This window comes from Ambystoma mexicanum, chromosome 10 (assembly GCF_040938575.1).
Source record: "Ambystoma mexicanum isolate Mex_15411 chromosome 10, UKY_AmexF1_1, whole genome shotgun sequence".
In the NCBI taxonomy this organism is placed as follows: Eukaryota; Metazoa; Chordata; class Amphibia; order Caudata; family Ambystomatidae; genus Ambystoma; species Ambystoma mexicanum.
This window is the reverse complement of record NC_090932.1, coordinates 671,266,130-671,286,697: the sequence shown is the minus strand read 5'-3', so window position 1 is coordinate 671,286,697 and position 20,568 is coordinate 671,266,130. Positions and strand designations below refer to the sequence as shown.

Genomic DNA, 20,568 nt, shown 5'->3' with positions numbered 1-20,568 from the left:
ACTCCCCACCATGTCCACAGGTAATAGTAAAATTCTGTCACTCGTGGACATGGTGGGGCTGCACTGAATGTGCAGTGGGGAGCGCTCTGAGGAGCCATCGACGTTGCACATGCGCAATGCAGGCCATCTCTGCATGTTCAGGAACTTGGGAAAGAGAAGCAAAAACAAACTTGGTTTCCTTTCTCTTTCCCAAGTTCCCGGATGTGGGTGGGACAGTGACATCACATTGTCCTCGTTCTCCCAGTCACCAGCTTCTGAGCATTCCAAAGAGGATGTCAATGCTCAGAGGCTGTGTCTAGACTGGCAATTTAATGAAGTAAGCCGCTCCATTTCTCACTGTGTCATGACATTTTCTTACTGCCAATTCGATGCCAAAATCTCTTCTCCTACCGCCCCTCTCCCCTCCTTCATGCCCAAGACCACCTCACTCAATTCAGCCTCCGAGGCTGACACAAACCCAACACAAGCTCAACCACATTTATTCACGCATTCAAACACACATTCATGCAGGATTCACAAAGCATTCAGTTCAAAAAGTATTCACATAACATTTACTCGCTCATTCAAAACACACATTCACGCATTTAGACAGCATTCCGACTGCATTTATTCACTCATTCAAACACATATTCACGTATTCAAGCGGCATTCACTCAGCATTTACTAAATTATTCAAACACGTGTTCAGGCATTCAAACAGCCTTCACACAACATGTATTGGCTCATTCAAACACATATTCATACATTCATACAGCATTTGCTCGCTCATTCAGCCACACCCAACCACCAATACATCAAATACTTGTTCATTCACACAAGCACAGAGCGATTCCTTATTCCTGCGCTTGAGTGCAGGAGACATGCCTCTGCATTCCTTCAACGGGGATCGCAGAGGCAGTGGCGGCCCCAAATGATGTCCATGCCTTCCATAATTCTACAGTTCTCATCGCCCTCACATTCCCACCAACACCCTCTGTGTCAAGCATGGCAGTTTAAGTGCTACACCCTCTACACTGTCAATGCTGAAAGTACTTCTGTATTTTGACAGCATCATGGCTCTCTCTTTTGCAGTTCTAGAGCAGGACTTTTTGCATAGTAGAGTCAATGCACAGGATTCTGTATAGTAGAATGGGGTGTCGCTAACATTTTGATGTGGTGGAAAGTGCTATTGCAAGCAGTTCCTAAAATGCAGGCTAATGCATGTCCTTGCAGACCAGTGTGACTGCGTACTGGACAGTAGTCTATTTTCTGTAAAGTTTTAATTTTTCTTTTGTCTTTTAGTTTCAAATAGTGATTGAGAAATTGACGTAAAGATTTAAAGGAATGTGGCGCACATTACATATTGAGCTCCATGTCCATTTCTACACTGGATGGTTTGTTTGGGTGAAAGGAGCGTTTGGTTTAAAGTTTGATGGGGACTTTTTTTCTATAAGGGTTTCTTTTGCCATAATGGTGTGTTGCACCATTTAAGACCTTGACCATCATTGTCTATGGCAATTGTTTGTTGTTGTTTATAAGCTTCTTTATTGAAATATGGTTCGGTGCTGCTTGTGTGAATCCATTCACCATTACAGAAGTTTGAAAAGGTTTGTATATTGACATTGTGCATGGTTAAAAGTAGTTTTTGTAATTGTTTAATTAGTTCTAATTAGTGGTTTCATTCTGTTTAAAGTCAAATGTTTCTCTTTAGTAGAAAAGCGCTGTCAATTCGAGCTTGCAGGATTAGTCTCCTCCCGTAGTTTTTAAGGGTAGATCGTGATTTTTCAGCTGTTTTTATAAGATTGTGAAGAACTGTACGGTAGAACATTTTCTGTAACATACATATTTTGGATTGCTTTACCGTGACTAAGCTAACACTGGTAGATAGTGGGTTAGGTTTGTTAGTAGGTCTGCTTTTCTTTGTACATCATCTTTTACTTTTTGTTTTTCCAAGAGGGGCCTTAGCTTTTTTAGTCGTGGCTGGTTTAATTTTGTTGAGTGAGGTTACTAGCTCTTTTGTTTGAATTTTTTCTATACATTGTTTTAAAGGTGGATGACTATATGGTGTAGTGTTATACTTATCTGCTCTATTTGTTCTTTCTTTTCTACAGAGTTGCTTTTTAGAATGTATTTTGTTGTGCCTGTTGGGAAAAGAGAATGTTTGTGTTGGAAAGTTGTGATGTATATATGCATGTTTGATGCATGGGTTTGTGGGTGTGATTGTAGAGATGAATATAGTGCTGTTTGATTGTGAGGTGGTATATTAGGTGTGGTTCCGAGGTTGTGAGAGTAAGAGTATGCAGAGGTGTCATGGGTTAGGTTAGTGAGTAAGGGAGTGGTGGTGTGATAGAGTCTGTAGGGTGATTGTGCTGATTTGAGCAACAGAGTGGATGTTGCAAAGGTGGTGTGTAGATGGAGAATAGCAAGAGTGTGAATGGTGGAATATAAGGGGCTAGAGTGAAAAAATGTTGGGTAATATATAGTGGAACTGTGCTACTGTAATTAGATACATATACATGGTACATTAATGTACTTACTTTGTTGGATGTGAAGGGTATTCATTCTTCGGGTGTTGTCTTCGGTAATGTGCTTCTTTCCTGTAATTGTAAAAGACTGTTAGTGGGGATATGTGATAATGGCGAAGTACTTTTAGTAAGCAAGGTTTACATTTATGAAGGATGGAGGAGTGGTGGGGAAAAACAGGTAATAAAATTGGTGGATGGTTAAAAATGGTTGCTTTTAGGAGCCTTTTCATGAAAGTTAAGAAATGTGTATGTGCATTTGTAGAAGCTCTGCAACATTTTGTAAAAGAGAAGAAAAGATTTGAAGTATACTTTAATATGGCAGTTGGTGTGTGGAAGTTTAATGTTATGGTTATATGCATACTTGCCAACATGATGCATTCTAATCTGTAGGTGTTTATGTAGTCATCGTTTTTTTGATTGCATTCTGGGAATTGTAGTTCCACTTTTCCATCTGTGAAAGTTGAAGTACAAGTCACAGAATGTAGAGAAAAATTTATGACTGCATAAGCAGCTGGAGATTGTAATGGGTTATGTTAGGAAGTATACATGTACTTTCAATATATTGCACTGGTACACACTGAGTGGCAAATACAAATGATGTACAAATCTATTTGATCTGCTTTTACATTCTTTTATGAAAATCTGACACATTGCTGGTGTAAATGCAGATATGCATTTTTGAACTTTCTTCAAAAAGTTTCCCTAAAATATTGTGAACAGCACAGCATTTTATAGATTTATTTGGTACTAGCTGGGGTACCCGGCGTTGCCCGTGTCATGATCACGTGGTGTCTCATGTGCCCTGGAGGATGTTGCTCTTGTCCTCTTGTCGGCAAGTCTTGCTTCAGGGTGTCTATGGAGTACATTTGTTGCATCCAAACATAGACTACAATCTTTCCCCAGACAAAGGAGTAAGCTGTGCAAAATTTGGAAGCGGTGGGTGCAACAGTGTGGATTTGTATATCCGGACAAACATATACACAGACATACAGTATTTTTTTTGCATATAAGATTTTTGCATCCAAACATAGACTACAATCTTGCCCCAGACAAAAAAGGAATCCATACAAAATTTGGTAGATGTGGGTTCAAAGTTGTGAATTTGTATAGCCGGACAAACATACACACACACATACATGCATTCAGCTTTATATATAAAGATACATGTCACCATTTTGAATCTTGAAGTTGAGTCGTGTTTTTTTCTTTGCATTCTGGGGCTTGGAGTTTGAGTTTTGTAATGGGCGAAGTTAATTGGTATGGGTGATGTTGGGATGTATGTATGTGGTGACAACATATTAAACTGGCAGACACTAAGTGCAACTTAAACATGGTCTAACAATCTATTTTATATGCTTTTCCTTTCCTTTATGAAACAGCTATACATGCACGTATACATGTTTTTACTTTCATCACAATGATTGTAAATAGAAATATTTTGACGTGCAGAGCATTGCAATTGTTTGCTGCTTTATGTGAGCAGGTGATGAATGGTGCAATGCACTGCATTTGCTAGAGTTTTTACAAAAGAGAATATGATTATTAAAGGCTAATTAGCAGGAACCCTTTATACATATTTGTAAAAGAGCTGAAGATTTTTTTTTACATATAAGCATACCTATGCCATGTTTTGTTAGATGCAGATCTTGTTGAATCTACAAATAAAGATCTTGGACAGTTGCACAGTAGTTTTTGATGCAGATGTCTTTCATCAGCAGCAGATATGTACTCTGAGAGTTCAGGTGTACGCCTCAAGTGTTGAAGTGAGATCACGGGGTTAGGTGTAGAGGTTTTGGATGTGATTGGTGGATGTATGTGTACCTCTCTGAAAACAGCCAATGAGGGAGCGTTGAGAACATGAAAATGGAAAGGGTAGAAGTGCTGCCCCTGTGTTAAGGGGTTCACGAACACCGCAGTAGTCCATGGACAGCATGTGTCACATCTGGTTCTTTTTTGGATGACTGGCATGGAGAGAGGACTGTGGGGATTAGCCAATCAGGTTTGCTGGGTGTGGTGTACAGGAAGAGAGGGTTGCAGGTGTTTTGTTTGCAGGAGTTGTGAGAGCACTGACAATGGCTATGGCTATGTGTTTAAGAAGGAAGACTGTGTGGATTCTGGGGGATTCTTCAATTTAATCATTAAAAGTGTATGCTGAAATTCATGGCATCTTTAGAAATATTGGATTGGCCGAAGTGGAAGTTTTGTAGCATGCAATTAGTGGCTTAAACTGGGCAAGTTTGTTTTCTTTCTGTGAGAGTATAGCTCACTTTAAATATCCACACATTATGATTGTGCATTGTGGAGTGGACAGATTGGGGTTTGTGACTCCAGTTTCTTTACAGGTTGCCCTAAAGGATTTCTTTAAAAGCCTAATGCAACTATTTCCTGCTGTTAAGATTATTTTTTCTGAAAACATGGAGATGTCCAACAAACATTTTCAGTCCACAAATTGAAGAATCAAGGCAGCATGTCAATAAAGCTGTATCTGCTTTTTTATATACTGCAGGAATTTAATCTTTTGAGAATGACAATATAAATTGTGACAGTGTGAATTTTATTGTCAAAATGGAGTTCACTTTACAGATGTCGGAAATGCAATTTTCCATTACAATATTAGGAATCCATCAAAAAGGTTTCTGTTATAAAATTATAAAGGAAGATGTAGAGTGTACAGTACTATTGTACATAAAATCAAATAAAGGGCAAACAAAGGTGTTTGTTAACAAATCCCCCCCAAAAAAGTTTCTTTTCAGAGCCACCACTAAAGATTAGGTAACTTAAATTGTGTTTAATTATCCCCACCCATTTGTGTGGCTGCGATATTCGAGGACACAGTGTAGTTCGTGGACAGCACCTGCCACATCTGGGTCTTTTAAGGTTGCCTCGCATGTAAAGGGCACTGCGGAGACCATGGACAGTTGTGGGTGTCCGCGGACATCAGAGGATCAGCCAATTAGGTTTCCTGGGTGTGGTGTACAGCAAGGGAGGGTAGCAGAAGTTTTGTTAGTAGGAGTTGTGAGGGGATTGCAAAGGCCCATGACAATGTTTTTCAGCAGGAAGAGCGTTTTGATTTTGGGGGACTCTTGGGTTCATTGGTTGAAGGTGTATGCTAAGCATTGTGGAATAGCCACACATCTTGGATTCCCTTAATTGGAAGTGTTCTGGTATGGATTGAGAGGCATGAAGTGGGCAGACTTGCTCCCATTTTGTGCAAACATGGTTTAATTGAAACATCTGGACATTATTATCGTTCATTGTGGTGGGAACAGTTTGGGTTATGTGACTGGAATTTCCTTGTAGTTTGCAATGAAGAAGACATTGAGGGTTATGGGTTATGTGACTGGAATTTCCTTGTAGTTTGCAATGAAGAAGACATTGAGAAAGTTGAAATAAATGTTCCCTAATTTGAAAATTATTTTTTTACGCATTGCCTAGACACAGATGTGGATGCGTTCCAGTTTATTTGGTCCGCAAATGGAAAAGCAAGATGCAACATCAATAAAGCTGTGTGTGCTTTTTTTCTAGATGTTGGCATGACATTATTTCATAATGAGAACATTAAATTTGATAGAGCCAACATTTTTCATCGAGATGGAGTCCATCTAACTGATGTGGGTAATCAGATTTTTGTGGAAAACATTCAAAATGCTTTGAAGCAGTTTATGTGAAAGTGAGAAGAAATAATTAAATTCAGTGAAATGTTTTCTTAGTTCAGTTTGTAAAACCAAAAAAGGTTCTTTTAAGAACCACCCTTGTTGAATGCAAATCCATTAAAATTATTTCAATTGTACCACACCTGGAATTGTTTTAGATGTCTGCTGACTACCGCGCTGTCTATGGAGGCTGCACAGGGGCCCATGACTTTTTTCTAACTTCTATTTTTTAACTGTGAATGTTTTTATAAGTGATGTCATCAATGGCATTTGTGATGTCATCTTTCATGTTCTGGGTGTTAATCTTTTTGCAGTGAATCATCTTAAAACACTCAGGACTGAATTTTAAAATCTTAAAAACTTAAGCTCGGGCTACATTCAAGGGGATTATTCATATATTACATATCATAATAAGTATAAACATAGTATCAGAACTAAGTCAAGATGGCCGCTACGTTAGGAGTCCTCTAAGCACAAACAGAAAAGAAGGACATATTAATGAGAGATGCTGCACATGGAATCCAGTGTTTAGAAGGTTTGACAATACACTTTTGTTAGTAGCCTTCACGCAAAGGGTTTCCAGGTTTTGAGCTTCAAAAATGAGAGGGATAGGTCGGAGACAAGGTTTTATAGAGCAATTTTTAATGGATTCTTTTCACTTTTCAAATTAATTAGAAGAACGGAATCTAACACCAATTTAGTTTTTTTGTTTTTAGCAACAGTGGCATACTTTGAAAAGATTTGCCATTCCATCGACACAGAAATAATGTGCCTTCTGAAGTTCAAACATGTAGGTACAAAATATTAGTTTAAACATTGTTTTAAAAATATGTAGAAAAATTATGTTTTGGCAAAAAAAATTCTTTGTGATATGTCTTATGACCAACATAAAAAATAGAAATAGTTCAAATGTAATTCACGTGTTTCACCATCAAGGAAAATATACAACAAATTGATTGCAGAGAAAATAGCGGTGAATCAACAAAACCAACCGGAAACAATTTTGTTGTTTTAATTAGTTGCTAAACCTTGCAAGATAAACAGATTAAAGGCCAATTATTAGATAACATACACATGTTTCTATAGGTTATATCTATAAATGATACACCCCATTTGGTATCAGCCAACATAGCGGCCCTTCAAAAACAGGTATTAAGGGTCGTGAATTTTTCACTTATTGTCATGAAGCAACCCTGGCGGTTGTGGCATTGTTGGAGATTGGGTTGTAACACTTGCATTAGTCGCGGAAGACTTTCATCTACAACCATTCCTAACGTAAACCAGAAATGCGGTCTAGTACTCAACCAACATGGCCACCGACGCATTACGGCGTTACTATAACTACACGCCGTGTCATCAAGTCTGTGCATATGTATATTTCTTCGTTGGTACCCCGCTGCTGAACTTCTCGCAGTTACACTCCCGTTGGAATTGCCCTTGTAGACCCTATCCTACCTTTGTTCTCAGGATTGTTCATCATCTCGCTGATCTCTATTCTTACTTCTGACTATTGATTTACTCCGAGGCTCGCCCTCGGCTGGTACCTCCCTTCTACAGGTACGTCTTGTCTGTCTTCATTGGCTAAGCCGCTTACCTTGTTTTCTCCTTTCCTCGTGGACCGGGCGTATCTTGCTTCTAGTCTGTACTGTCTTCTTCTTTTCTGTGCTTCTGCACAACATGGAGCCGTTCTGGCATTCTCGCTGTTAGCTTCCTTTATGTGTCTTTGTCTACTATTTTCTTACCTGCTATCGGAGAGAATTTTTACTTTTGCTGGAGTTCCATTCATCTTCCTCCACTCCCACATCGGAACAAAGCTGTCTACCTGTCACGACCTGGGGGAGATGGCGTGTATGGAACCGATGGAAACGGTGTCCGCCATTGACGGTTCCATCACGTATTTCACAGCGTCATGTGTTATTACCCTCCACTTCCGGCTTTCGGACGCATTGCAACATCCCTAGGTTTTCTGCTGCTAGCTGTTGCCTCCGCTCCCTCCCTCTACCTACCTGCTTTGTTATTCTTATTGCCAGCCGCCCTTCCCTTGCTTTTGCCTACTCATTCCTTGTTCCTGCCTTCCTGCCCTCTTTCTCCCGTTCCCCTCCCCGTTCCCGTTTCTTTCTTCGGATCCTTGCTGGTTCTTTTCCTTCTTCCTTTTCCTTTTTTCCCCGTTTAATAGTATCTGCTTACCATTGTATCGAAATTGGCCTGCCCTTGGATTGCCTCAGCTAAACCTTTAGTATTGTTCTACTTACCCCTGTACCGGACCCTTGCCTGCCCCTGGATTGCTTCCTCTTGATCCATTTTGTGCTCTTTACTTTCGGGGTACCGCACTCTGTAGTTGTCTTCGGATTTCTCGTGACATCTCACTCTGTGCCACTGTTCTCCAGTTACATCGCATCTTTGCCTGTCCTTGTCCTCCAGACTCCTCACGTGAATTGTTTTCCAAGGTGACGCCGGAACCCAGCATACCATTGACATTTCCCTGGTGACTCTGTTGGGTTTTTTTGTGCCTCTGGCTTTTTCTCCACTTCTGGCTACCACAGAGGATTGCCCACAGCCCACCTATAAGGTGACAGTGTGGCGTCCTTCCGTGGGCGCCCATATCTACATAAAAAAAGGAGAGACCCGGACCCAAAGGGAGAAAGAAACCAGCACTCAGGTGGAAAAGTAAAAGTGAGGAGGAAGGGGAGGTGGGAGAGACAGAGTCCTCTTTTGAAGAAGAGGATATAACTTATCAGTGTGACAGTTTGCAACGCCAACAACCCAACATGGCTACTCCACAGCAAGTACAGGAACTTGTGGCAGCTGTCCAGAATCTTAACCTGGAGATCCAGAATTTCAAAAGTGCCAATGCTACCCTACAACAACGGATGACCGAAAGGGAACAGCTGTCAACAGACCTACCCCCGCTTCCATTGGTATCAGGAAAATTTGAGGGCACGCCAAAGAAGGTGAAAGAGTTCTTGGACACTTGTAACTTGCATTTTTCATTTCGAGCTCATGCTTATTCATCCGATCATGCCAAAGTAGGATTTATGATCTCACACATGACCGGAAACGCCCTGGCATGGGCCACCCCCTTGGTCAACCAAACAGATCCAGTACTGCAGGATTACAGTGCCTTAAAGACTCTGATCCAGCAGACTTTCTTACGTACTGAAAGCACATGCTTGGCTTCTGAGGACCTCCTGGACATCAAACAAGGAAATACCGATTTATTGTCCTCTATTACTTCTTTCAAGCAAATAGCGGCTGAAGCCAGATCGCGGGAACAAGCGCAATATACCATTTTTCTGAGAGGTCTAAGAGAAAATTTAAAAGATGAGCTGGCCCGTATTGCTCGACCTCCCACATTTGCTGAGCTAGATACCGCCACTCTCCGCATTGACCTTCGTTTAACGGAACGCCGGGTGGAAAGAAAGAAAGCCAAGAATGATGGCTCTTCCCCCTTGGAGACTCTTCCTCCTCTACAGCCTTCCACCCCACGCACATCCCAAGATGAGCCTATGCAAATCGGAACCACCCGTGCTCCTCTTACTCCTGAAGAACGTAAAAGGTGCAGAGATGGAAGTCGATGTATGTACTGTGGCGCATCTACACATTTGCTCCGGGATAGTCCACAGGTTCCATCCAGACGCTCGGGAAATGAGCGCCCTCGGTGAGTGCTGGGACTCACTACCGAGGGGCAATTACCAGTCCTTATGCCACTCTTTCTGTCACTTCCTCGGACACGATAGAGGATTCTCGTCTCATGGTTGTTGCTGTGACTCTACACGTAGGAAGCTCCGAAATCCAGTCCCAAGCCCTGCTTGACTGTGGTGCGGCTGGGAACTTTATTGATACCCAGTGGGCAGAGCAGAGAGGATTAAACCGCATCGCTAAGACCGAAGACCAGAAGGTAGAGGTGGTAGATGCTGAAGCCCAAGCTCGGGCTTGATTACCCATACCACTGAGGAGCTCACCATGTCAATTCAACAACATTCTGAACGCATCGTCTTTGACATTATCCAAGCTGATCACTTCCGTCTTATCCTTGGAATCAGTTGGCTACGCAAGCACAATCCCGCCATCAATTGGTCCAAGAATCTACTAAGTTTTCATTCATCTCTCTGGAAGGCTGATTGCCTACCCGAACCAAAGTTTGAAACAGTGAAGACTGTATGCAGCACTGAGTCCAGGATTGTGCATTGTTTGCCTAACAACCTCAAGGACTACGCTGAGGTGTTTGCGGAAAAGATTCCAATAGAACTGCCTCCTCATAGACCTGAAGATTGTTGTATCAATCTCAACCCAGGAGCCCTGGTACCGTTCTGCCGCATGTTTCCTTTATCAGTAGAAGAGAAGCATTATCTCCGGGAATACTTGGATAACAATCTTGCCAATGAATTGATCCGCCCTTCGAAATCTATGGCTGGAGCCTCATTATTCTTCATCCCTAAAAAGGGGACTCAAGAGTTACGACCATGCATTGACTACAGGGGCTTAAATATGGTGACCATAAAGGATCAATATCCCATGCCACTGATAACAGAGATCATCCAAGCGGTCCAAGGAGCTACCATTTTCACGAAACTCGACTTGTGCAACGCTTACCATGTGCTCCGGATTCAGTCAGGTGGTGAATGGAAAACTGCCTTTCCCACCCCTTTCGGCCTTCATGAGTACCAAGTGATGCCCTTTGGGTTAGTCAATGCTCCTTCTATATTCCAGCGCTTCATGGACCGTCTTTTTTCTGATCGGCTCAGTCACACTACGATTATCTACCTCGATGACATCTTGGTTTTCCCTCGCACCCAAGAAGAACATAACCGACAGGTCAAAGAAGTCTTTCAGAGGTTGCGGGATAATCATCTGTCCGTGAAACTCAACAAATGTGTCTTTTCTGCTTCCTCCATTTCTTATTTGGGATTCATCCTTTCCCCTGAAGGCATTTCTATGGATCCTCAGAAGGTCAGTTTCATCGTAGGTTGGCCATCACCTAAGACAGTTAAGGATGTCCAGAGATTTCTTGGATTGGCGAACTTTTATCGGAAGTTCATACCTAATTTTTCACAACAGGTATTACCCATCACTACTCTCCTCAAGAAATCTTCCACCCCATTTTTGTGGCCCCAGAATGCCAAAGAAAGCTCTATTCATCTCAAACAATCGTTTTGCTCTGCGCCCATACTGTGACAGCCGGATCAACATCTCCCGTTCATCTTAGAAACGGATGCTTCTGCTGCGGCCGTAGGGGCAGTTTTGCTTCAAAAACACTAGGATAAGGAACATCCGGTATCCTATTTTTCGAAGACACTTAACAGCAGTCAAAAGAACTATTCTGTCATTGAACGCGAAATGCTAGCCATGAAATTGGCTTGTCTTGAATGGCGCCATCTTCTGCAAGGTGGTGAACACCCCTTTACTATCCGAACCGACCATAAAAATCTACAGGTCTTACGACAGTTCGAATGCTATAATACCGGCAGGCGAGATGGGCCCACTTCCTTGCCCAGTTCAACTTTGACATCACCTACATACCAGGCGAACAGAATTTGGTTGCTGATGCCCTTTCCAGGCGCAGTGATTACTCCTCCGAAACCAAACATGTCAAAGAGATGATGTTCCCTAATACCAAGAGGATTGGGGTACTATCCACCTTCCTTCAACAGGTAAGAGACGGGTCCAGAGGACACTTTGAGGTTGAAAGACATCACAAGAATATCGACTACAGCATTCAGGACGGACTATACCTTGTTAAGAGGAAACTGTATCTACCTTCACAAACTCTAAGGAAAACTGCATTGACTTGGTGCCATGACTCCAAAATTGCAGGACACTGAGGCAGTAAAGGCACCTTCGACTATCTTCAGAGACGCTTCTACTGGCCTGGATTGAGATGAGAGAAGATACTACCCAATAGGTGCAGTCTTGCCCTACTTGTCTCCGCAACAAAGCACCAATTCAAAAGCCTTTGGGATTACTAGAGCCATGTGCCATACCTACGCGTCCCTGGAGCACCATATCGACAGATTTTATTGTCGAAATTACCCAAATCCCTAGGGTGTACCTGCATAATGGTTGTGGTGGATTCTTTTTCAAAATTGGCTCAGTTTTCCAGTGTTTAAGTTTCATTCTAAACCTTCCAGCCATCACCTCTTTGTTTTTGCTTTGTCACCCCAAGTGGGACGGGTATGCCCAGATGTGGGTCCCGTGCCTGCTGGGCCTAGAGACCCAAGCTACTCATCACTGTTGAGCCCCAACAAGGGCGAAACATGTTTGGGGATGCTTGTGGTCTCTTGCAGAAGGGATGTGACCTAGCAGTTCGGGCTGGACTGCTCCTTTTGGGGTGGGGCCAAGCCTGATTTGCATATGCTCTTTCCCCTTCTGTAATGGTTTGGCAGGCGAAGAACGGTGGTCTGCAGGGTTGCCCAGAGCAATGCCAGTGTTTAAGATTCATTCTAAACCTTCCAGCCATCACCTCTTTGTTTTTGCATTTTTCACCCCTGCCTGGGATTCCCTCTGCTCCTGAAATGGCAGAAGTCTTCCTAAAAGATATATTCAGAATACATGGGATACCAACCAAGATTATCTCAGATCGTGGTAGCCAATACACCTACCGTTTCTGGAAAGCCTTCTGTGAGGGGTTGGTGATAGAAAGAGCATGGACTTCAGGTTTCCATCCCCAATCCAATGGGCAAACCGAACGTCTTAACGGCACCCTTGAACAGTATCTTTGGTGTTTTGTTAATCAGCAACAGGACAACTGGGTCAGACTCCTTCCTACAGCAGAATTCTCTTACAACAACTCCATTCATTCCACTCTTGGGATGAGTCCTTTTTTCTGCACTTACGGGTATCACCCACGTTCTGTACTACCCCTAGCGGGCCTTATCTCAAACGTTCCCTCCATTGATTCTTCCCTTACGCTCATTCATGAAGCCCACGATAAGGCCAGACAGAGTCTCCAGGAGGCTCGAGATCGCAACAAGACCCAGGCCGATGAACACCGTAGACCAGTCCCAGGTTGGGAAGTCGGCTCTCAAGTACTACTTTCTACCAAATTATTTCCACGATGGGTACGCTCTTCCAAACCATCCCCTAAATTCATCGGGCTGTATAAGATCACCCATGAAATAAACCCTGTGGCCTTTCGTCTTCAACTCCCTGCAGGTCTATGTAGAGTCCACCCGGTTTTTCACACCTCCCAGTTGAAACCATTCCAGGTCAACAAGTGGGCTTGTGTCTCCCAAAACACCCCCTTGCCCCCTGATTCTTCCAGAGAAGAATAGGAGGTGGCCAGATATGTGACTCTAGATATCGTCAGGGACGATTAGAATATCTAGTATATTGTAAGGGATACCCTTGGTCAGAAAATTTGTGGGAACCCAAATCCCATATAAATGCCCCACTTTTGTTGCGTAAGTTCCACCGGAGTCATCCGGGTAAACCTGGGGGAGTGAGTCGCGGGAGGGGGCATACTGTCACGAACTGGGGGAGATGCGTGCATGGAACCGATGGAAATGGTGTCCGCCATTGACAGTTCCATCACGTATTTCGCAGCGTCGTGTGTAGGTCTAGTTTACCTGGTGCTGCGCATCCAACACTGGTTGTTATTACCCTCCACTTCCGGTTTTCGGACGTGTTGCAACGTCCCTAGGTTTTCTGCCGCTATCTGTTGCCTTCGCTCCCTCGCTCTACCTTCCTGCTTTGTTATTCTTATTGGCAGCCGCCCTTCCCTTGCTTTTGCCTACTCATTCCTTGTTCCTGCCTTCCTGCCTTCTTTCTCCCGTTCCCCTCCCCATTCCCATTTCTTTCTCCGGATCCTTGCTGGTTCTTTTCCTTCTTCCTTTTCCTTGTTTCCTGTTTTATAGTATCTGCTTACCAGTGTATCGAAATTGGCCTGCCCTTGGATTGCCTCAGCTAAACCTTTGGTATTGTTCTACTTACCCGTGTACCGGACCCTTGCCTGCCCCTGGATTGCTTCCTCTTGATCCATTTTGTGCTGTTTACTTTCGGGGTACAGCACTCCGTAGTTGTCTTCGGATTTCTCCTGACATCTCACTCTTGCCACTGTTCTCCAGTTACATCGCATCTTTGTCTGTCCTCGTCCTCCAGACTCCTGACGTGAATTGTGTTCCAAGGTGACGCCGGAACCCAGCATACCATTGACTTTCCCTGGAGTATCCGTTGGGGTTTTTTGTGCCTCTGGCTTTTTCCCCTCTTCTGGCTACCACAGAGGATTGCCCACAGCCCACCTATAAGGTGACACTGTGGCGTCTTTCCGTGGGCGCCCATATCTACATAAAAAAAAGGAGAGACCCGGGCCCAAAGGGAGAAAGAAACCGGCACTCAGGTGGAAAAGTAGAGGTGAGGAGGAAGGGGAGGTGGGAGAGATGGAGTCATCTTTTCAAGAAGAGGATATAACTGATCAGTGTGACACTACCGCAGTCCAAGACTTCCTTACTTGAGCGGTATACGATCTCAGCTTTGCACACCAGCCTCACAGACAATTGTACAATTTCAATATCATCTGGAACAGCATTTCTGCAGGGTTTTTTTGTGCCAAGACCTTTTTCCCTGCACTTAAGGCTGGCTCCCTGGGGTCTCCTTTGGTCAGGAATCTACATCCTGCCAAGGTGGCCTCCGGTGTAGGCCGTCCTTACCTACACGAAAAGAAGGTCAAAAACAAGAAGGATAAAACAGACAGGAAGACCCGTAGAAGAGAAACATTCGAGACCCTGACAAACTCTTCGGAAGATATAGGTGAGGAGGGGTCACGGGAGGCAACCCATGATTCAGCCAGGGCTGACACTATTCGCCACACCAATAATTCAATAATGGAGAATGTATCTGATAAAGCAAACACATTTCAATGTGTATTTATGTTTTAGCACACCCGGGTCTTACTCTGAAAACTAAATAGGTCCTCCCTGAAGAACGTTCAATATTATGAAGAACCAAATCATGTTGAGTATCATGTTGTCCAGAGACAACCAGAAGGAACCCTGGTTTTGGAAATGAATTTGAATTTTCACAATCGTGTTTTTAGTAAACTGAGAACATTCTAAATTGTACATTTGTTCAGTAGAGTGAACAGAAATTCAATATGTGTACACTGGAAATAGATGTTGTATATGTTGTGGTATGAGATTTCATGTCAAGTTTATACTATTGAGGTTTTCAAAGATTCTGAATAGAATGGATTGGTTTGAATCAACCTTTAAAGTGAAACCATAGGTAATTTGGGATGCAATAGACGGATGCATTAGTGGAAGGTGGTCCAGTTTTGTATGAAGAGCAGCATACCAAATCTGCTGACTGATATGAGCCAGGATGAAAATGCGGTAGCTGTACTTTGATGTGTGGTTGGCCACTACAGTTGCTAATGCAAAGTTCATGCCTGTCTGTATTGTATCAGTACGCTATGTAAGGCAGAATGGCTTTGCTGCTGGAATATGTGCGTGCTGCTTGAGGAGGTAGGGCCCAGTAAATTGAATGCAATTTGTGTGCCCTGAGCTCATGCAGAGGGACGTAATTGGAGGTCACTGTGGGTTCTTATGGCAGGGTTCACAACAGTTGCACCAGGTATTGAAAACATACCATAGAGCAGAGGGAGGAAAAAGGATGCAAAGTGATGTGAGGACATGATCAGTACTGCAGATCCCTTTCCTTTGGAAACCTTCTTTGCTCTATCACCCACTCGACATCCACATCCTTCGGTACAGTGTGAACATGAAGCACCAACAATAGACTATTGGAGAGAAACTTCTCTCCATCCCCGTCTTGATTTCCCCGGGGGTCCTGAGAGAACATAGGAAGGCCCCCCTACCAGGCTGTTAGAGCCTGTACAAATAGACACAAAGAGATAAAAATGAGAGGCACAGCAACTGCTCCAGAAACCTTTGCTTTATGTGTGTTTTATGCATTGAGCACCTACGCAATTTATGATAGTATGTGCAGTCCTTCCTAGGACTTCCCTTATGTGCACAGTAAGTGAGCAGTAACCGAGCAAAATGCACAGGTTTAACTTTTGCAATAGGTGAATTTTAAACAAGTAAAAAAAAAAAAAACATTGCAAGCCTAATTTCCAGAACACTGCAGAAATGGTTTCATATTACTATGTTAAAAGCATCTCTGTTGTGCTATCACAGTAAATTGTAGAAAGGTCATCCTAAAAACTAAAAGGCAGTGCTAAATCAATACATGCCAGCTTGTCAGTCAGGAGATGCTGATCCAGTGCTGTTTTCTGCTTTTTGTCTCTGCACTCTAGGACTTGAACGTTTACATTCATAATAGGAAAGCAAAACAACAAGCCCCAGAGAACAACTACAAACAGGCCTGGATGAGCATCTCCCAGGATAATTGCAGGGCGAATCTTTAGAGCTTGGGTTATTTAAGGGGCTGGTAGCCCAAAATATTAACAGCTCAAAAATGAAAAAGAAGTATGCAATATAAACTAAAGTTACTAAATGTGATAATGATGTCTGGGCAGGCAAACGTAAATCGGCTACATAAAAGAAACACAAGAAATGTGTTTCAAACCATCAAACAACATGTGAATAAGTAGTTATGTTTAGAGGTCCAGCTGAAGTCTCATCTCACTTGTCTCTACCAGATTGCATCATATGATGTGAATGGGACAGTTAAAATGGACTATAGTTCTCCCTCTGATTAATATCCTTGGTGAATAAAGCATATGTGTGACGTCTTGAACTGAAGGCGCGCATGCGCGAGCCTCGCTGTGGCCCACGCATGCGCCATATGAATAAAGACGGTCCGTGCGGCAGTTGCCGCCGGGACCCTGTACGGCACAGACGTGTTCCTCATTGTGTCAGTGAGGGTGTGCATGTGGATGCAAGTATGGGGCGGCCCGAGGCACGGGTGCGCCCATCACATTGGCGACAAGGACGGGCGTGGAAAGGGAGACATTCTGACACGCGCGGGCGTGTCAACGGCAGATTTCTTCCTCAACACACCACGGACCCGACACGAGTGATGGCGGCCATTTCCAGTCTCACGCGTGAGGTAGTAGTGGCCCGCAAGGGTGCTCGTGCGCTCCCCACGTGCTGAAGAAGATACATATCTTCAATTTTTTGAACCCCTGTGGTTCTCCAACACGGAGGACCGCGGAGAAGACCGGTGAGGAGGGGCTCTTCACGTTGGAGCGTTGGAGAGGCCTTTGAGGCCACATCTTGGTGCCTGTGGCAGGTGACAAGGCTGATGCACACCAGGGCAGTGGAGTACACACAACAAGGTATGTGCATGTCCGCGTGAAGTCAGATTTGCGGCCTCCAGGACAGTGGGAGGTGCCTGTGCGACCTGTGAAAGAATGACGGATAGCAACGGAGAAGCTACCGCACCGCCCAGAGTGATGTGTCGGCAACATGGCTTGTTGCTGCATTGCTGCCAATGCAAGAATTTGACATGTCTGGCCCACCCTCGAAATTGGGCCCAAAATGGCTCCTGTGGATCAAGAAATTTGACATGTTTTTCACAGCCACCGGAGAGACTGATGATGATGCAAAAAGGGCCACTCTGCTCTATTCAGCAGGCATGGACGTTCTATGCATATATGAGTCCCTAAATTTGCAGGTAGTGACGTATGCAGCTGTCAAAACAGCACTCCAGAACTATTTCATTCCGTTATCCAATGTTGACTTCGAGAGGTTTCTGTTTTGTGGTGAGAAGCAGCACGAGGATTAATCTCTCGACAAGTTTTGCGCACGTCTGCAGCAAATGGCAAGCACCTGCAGGTGGGACAACAATGAAAACATGATCCGCAATCAAGTAATCCAAGGTTGCAGTTCCGGCAAACTGCGCAGACAGATTCTACGGGAGCCAGGTATGACTCTAACCCAAATATTAGACAGTGGCAGGGTGTATGAGCTTGCCGAGATGAGGGGTGCGAAGATGGACGCGGCAGTGCGCCCTGGCAAATGTGAGGAGACGTTTGCAGTGGGGAGGCAGACCCCGTCGAAAACTCGCTGGATTCAGAAGTGCCAGGAGGCGGCTCCTGTGCAAGGGAATGCTGCCATATGCCAATACTGTGGGTACGATCTGCCCCACTCGGAGGACTGTCTGGCCAAGACGAGAGTCTGTGGAAGGTGCAACACTCCTGGTCACTATGCCAGGATGTGTCGTGCCGCTGCCCCGGTAACCACGCATCGAGGGCCGGCGAGGGCGAGTGGCGGTGGCTTCAGGAGACAATGTAGCATCGCTTCGCTGGAGCAGGACACTCAGAGGCTCAACATCGCTGAGGAGGAGGAAGATGAAGAGGACATTTTCTTAATTTCAAACCTGGCGACAGGAGTGAAGAAGTGGCGACAACCCACATGCGTCGTTGACATTAAAGGTACCCCCACCCAGGTTTTGATTTACATTGGGGCCTCCGTCTGCGTACTGGCCACTGAACACTACAAGGCCATCCCGGGCTCGCCCCCGCTGGACGTGTCAAGGGCCAAGATATTCACCTTTGGTGGTGACACACCGCTACCCATTCAGGGTGTGTTCGTTGCACCAGTGACTCAAGGGGACAGGTCCATCAAGGCAAGGTTTTTCATCACTGACGTCAGCCCGCACTCACTCCTGAGCTGTGCTGCGTCGGAGGTGCTGGACCTCGTGCATTTTGCCCTCGAAATTTACCAGGTAGACATGGATCAGCTCCTAGACAAGTTCTCCAGCCTTTTCCAAGGGGTGGGCAAGTTGAAGGCTCCCCCAGTGCATTTGCACATCGAAAACTCTATCCGGCCCACGGCCCTAAAGCATCGATGAATTCCTTTCCACCTGCGGGCAGGTGGAGAAGGAACTGCAGCTACTCGTAGAGATGGACATCATTGAGAGAGTAGAAGGGCCGACACCCTGGGTATCACCCATTGTAGTGGCGCCCAAACCTAAACAGCCAGGTGCCGTCCGCATCTGCGTGGACATGCGTCTCCCGAACGCTGCCATTAAACGGAAAAGGCACATTACGCCCACGCTGGACGACATCGTGGGAGAGCTGCAAGGGGCCAGAGTGTTCTCCAAGATGGATCTGAGGTCGGGGTATCACCAGCTGGAGCTCCACCCAGACTCGAGGTACATTACGGCCTTTACTACTCATGAGGGCCTCTATCAGTTTAAACGCCTAAGTTTTGGCACTTCCTCCGCGGCGGAAGCCTTCCAAATGCCATCAGGGGAGCACTGGCTGGTCTCAAAGGGGTACTCAATATGAGTGATGACATTCTGGTTTTGCAGAGTCCCGGGCCGAACACATGAAGAGACTGGAGTGCACGCTACAGAGGCTGAGTGAGCTAGGCCTTACTTTACATAGAGGGAAGTGCACATTTTTCAAGGATCGTATTGGATTCTTTGGATTCATATTCCATGCCAACGGCGTTTCGCCAGACCCCAAGAAAATTAAGGACATCCGCGAGGCGGCGGCACCCCAATCCCCCACAGAGGTACGTAGTTTCCTGGGGATGGTGAACTACTGTGGGCGATTTATCAAAGGTCTGGCGTCCCTGTCTGAACCTCTCCGAGCTTTGACCAAAAACGACGCTACATCGGTGTGGGACAAGAGGGAACACAATGCCTTCCTGGAGATTAAGCGTGCTCTCTCAGATTGAGACACAATGGCTTATTTTGACCCCACCGCCGAGTCAGAGATTGTCGTTGATGCCAGCCCGGTGGGACTGGGTGCGGTTCTTATGCAGTCAGACACCAGAGGGGACATGCGACCCATCGCCTACGCGAGCAAGGCCCTCACAGACACTGAGAGATGCTATTCGCAGATTGAGAGGGAGGCATTGGCCATCCTATGGGACTGCTGGCATTTTCGCCTGTACATACTTGGAAAGCCCGTCACAGTCGTGACGAACCACAAACCGCTTCTGCCCATTCTGACGGGTGTGTCATCGAAGCCTCTCCTGAGGATCGAGCGCTGGATGCTGGCACTTATTGAATATGGGGTCAAGCTTATGTACAGGCCGGGGACGAACAATCCGGCGGATTACCTGTCCTGCCACCCGAACTATGGGAGAGCGCAGGGATCCGATGAGCTGGTGGAGTGCCAGGTATTTGTGAACAACATTGTGGAGAACGCGATGCTGTGGCACTGTCTCGAGAGACAGTGGCTGAAGAGTCGTCATCCGACGAGGTATTCCACATTATACAGGCGGCGATAAGAAGTGGAGATTGGAAAGAGGTGCTCCAGAACAACGCCAGGCGAGATGTCAGGGCCCAGATAGATCTACAGGCACTTTGGAGGGTAAGGGACGAACTCTCGTTATCGGACGATGGCTTGCTGCTGCATGGACGGCAGATTGTCATTCCGCAGTCACTAAGGGCTCGAATTCTGGGGCTGGCGCACACGGGTCACCAGGGGTTGCAAAAACCAAGGCGCGGCTAAGACCCAAGGTGTGGTTCCCAGACCTGGAAAACCTAGTGGAACT

At 45.1% G+C, this 20,568-nt stretch overlaps 1 protein-coding gene across 1 annotated transcript; it reads left to right on the top strand.

The window, feature by feature from the left end:
• The first annotated feature begins 19,389 nt into the window (after window positions 1–19,389).
• LOC138492907 (uncharacterized) lies at window positions 19,390–19,743 on the top strand. Its single transcript, XM_069620211.1, has one exon. The coding sequence runs from the start codon at window positions 19,390–19,392 to the stop codon at window positions 19,741–19,743; it is 354 nt and encodes a 117-aa protein (XP_069476312.1).
• The last annotated feature ends 825 nt before the right edge of the window (window positions 19,744–20,568 follow it).

Excerpts from the sequence above, each read along its gene's own strand:
- LOC138492907 (XM_069620211.1), top strand. The coding sequence starts at position 19,390 with ATGAAGAGACTGGAGTGCACGCTACAGAGGCTGAGTGAGCTAGGCCTT.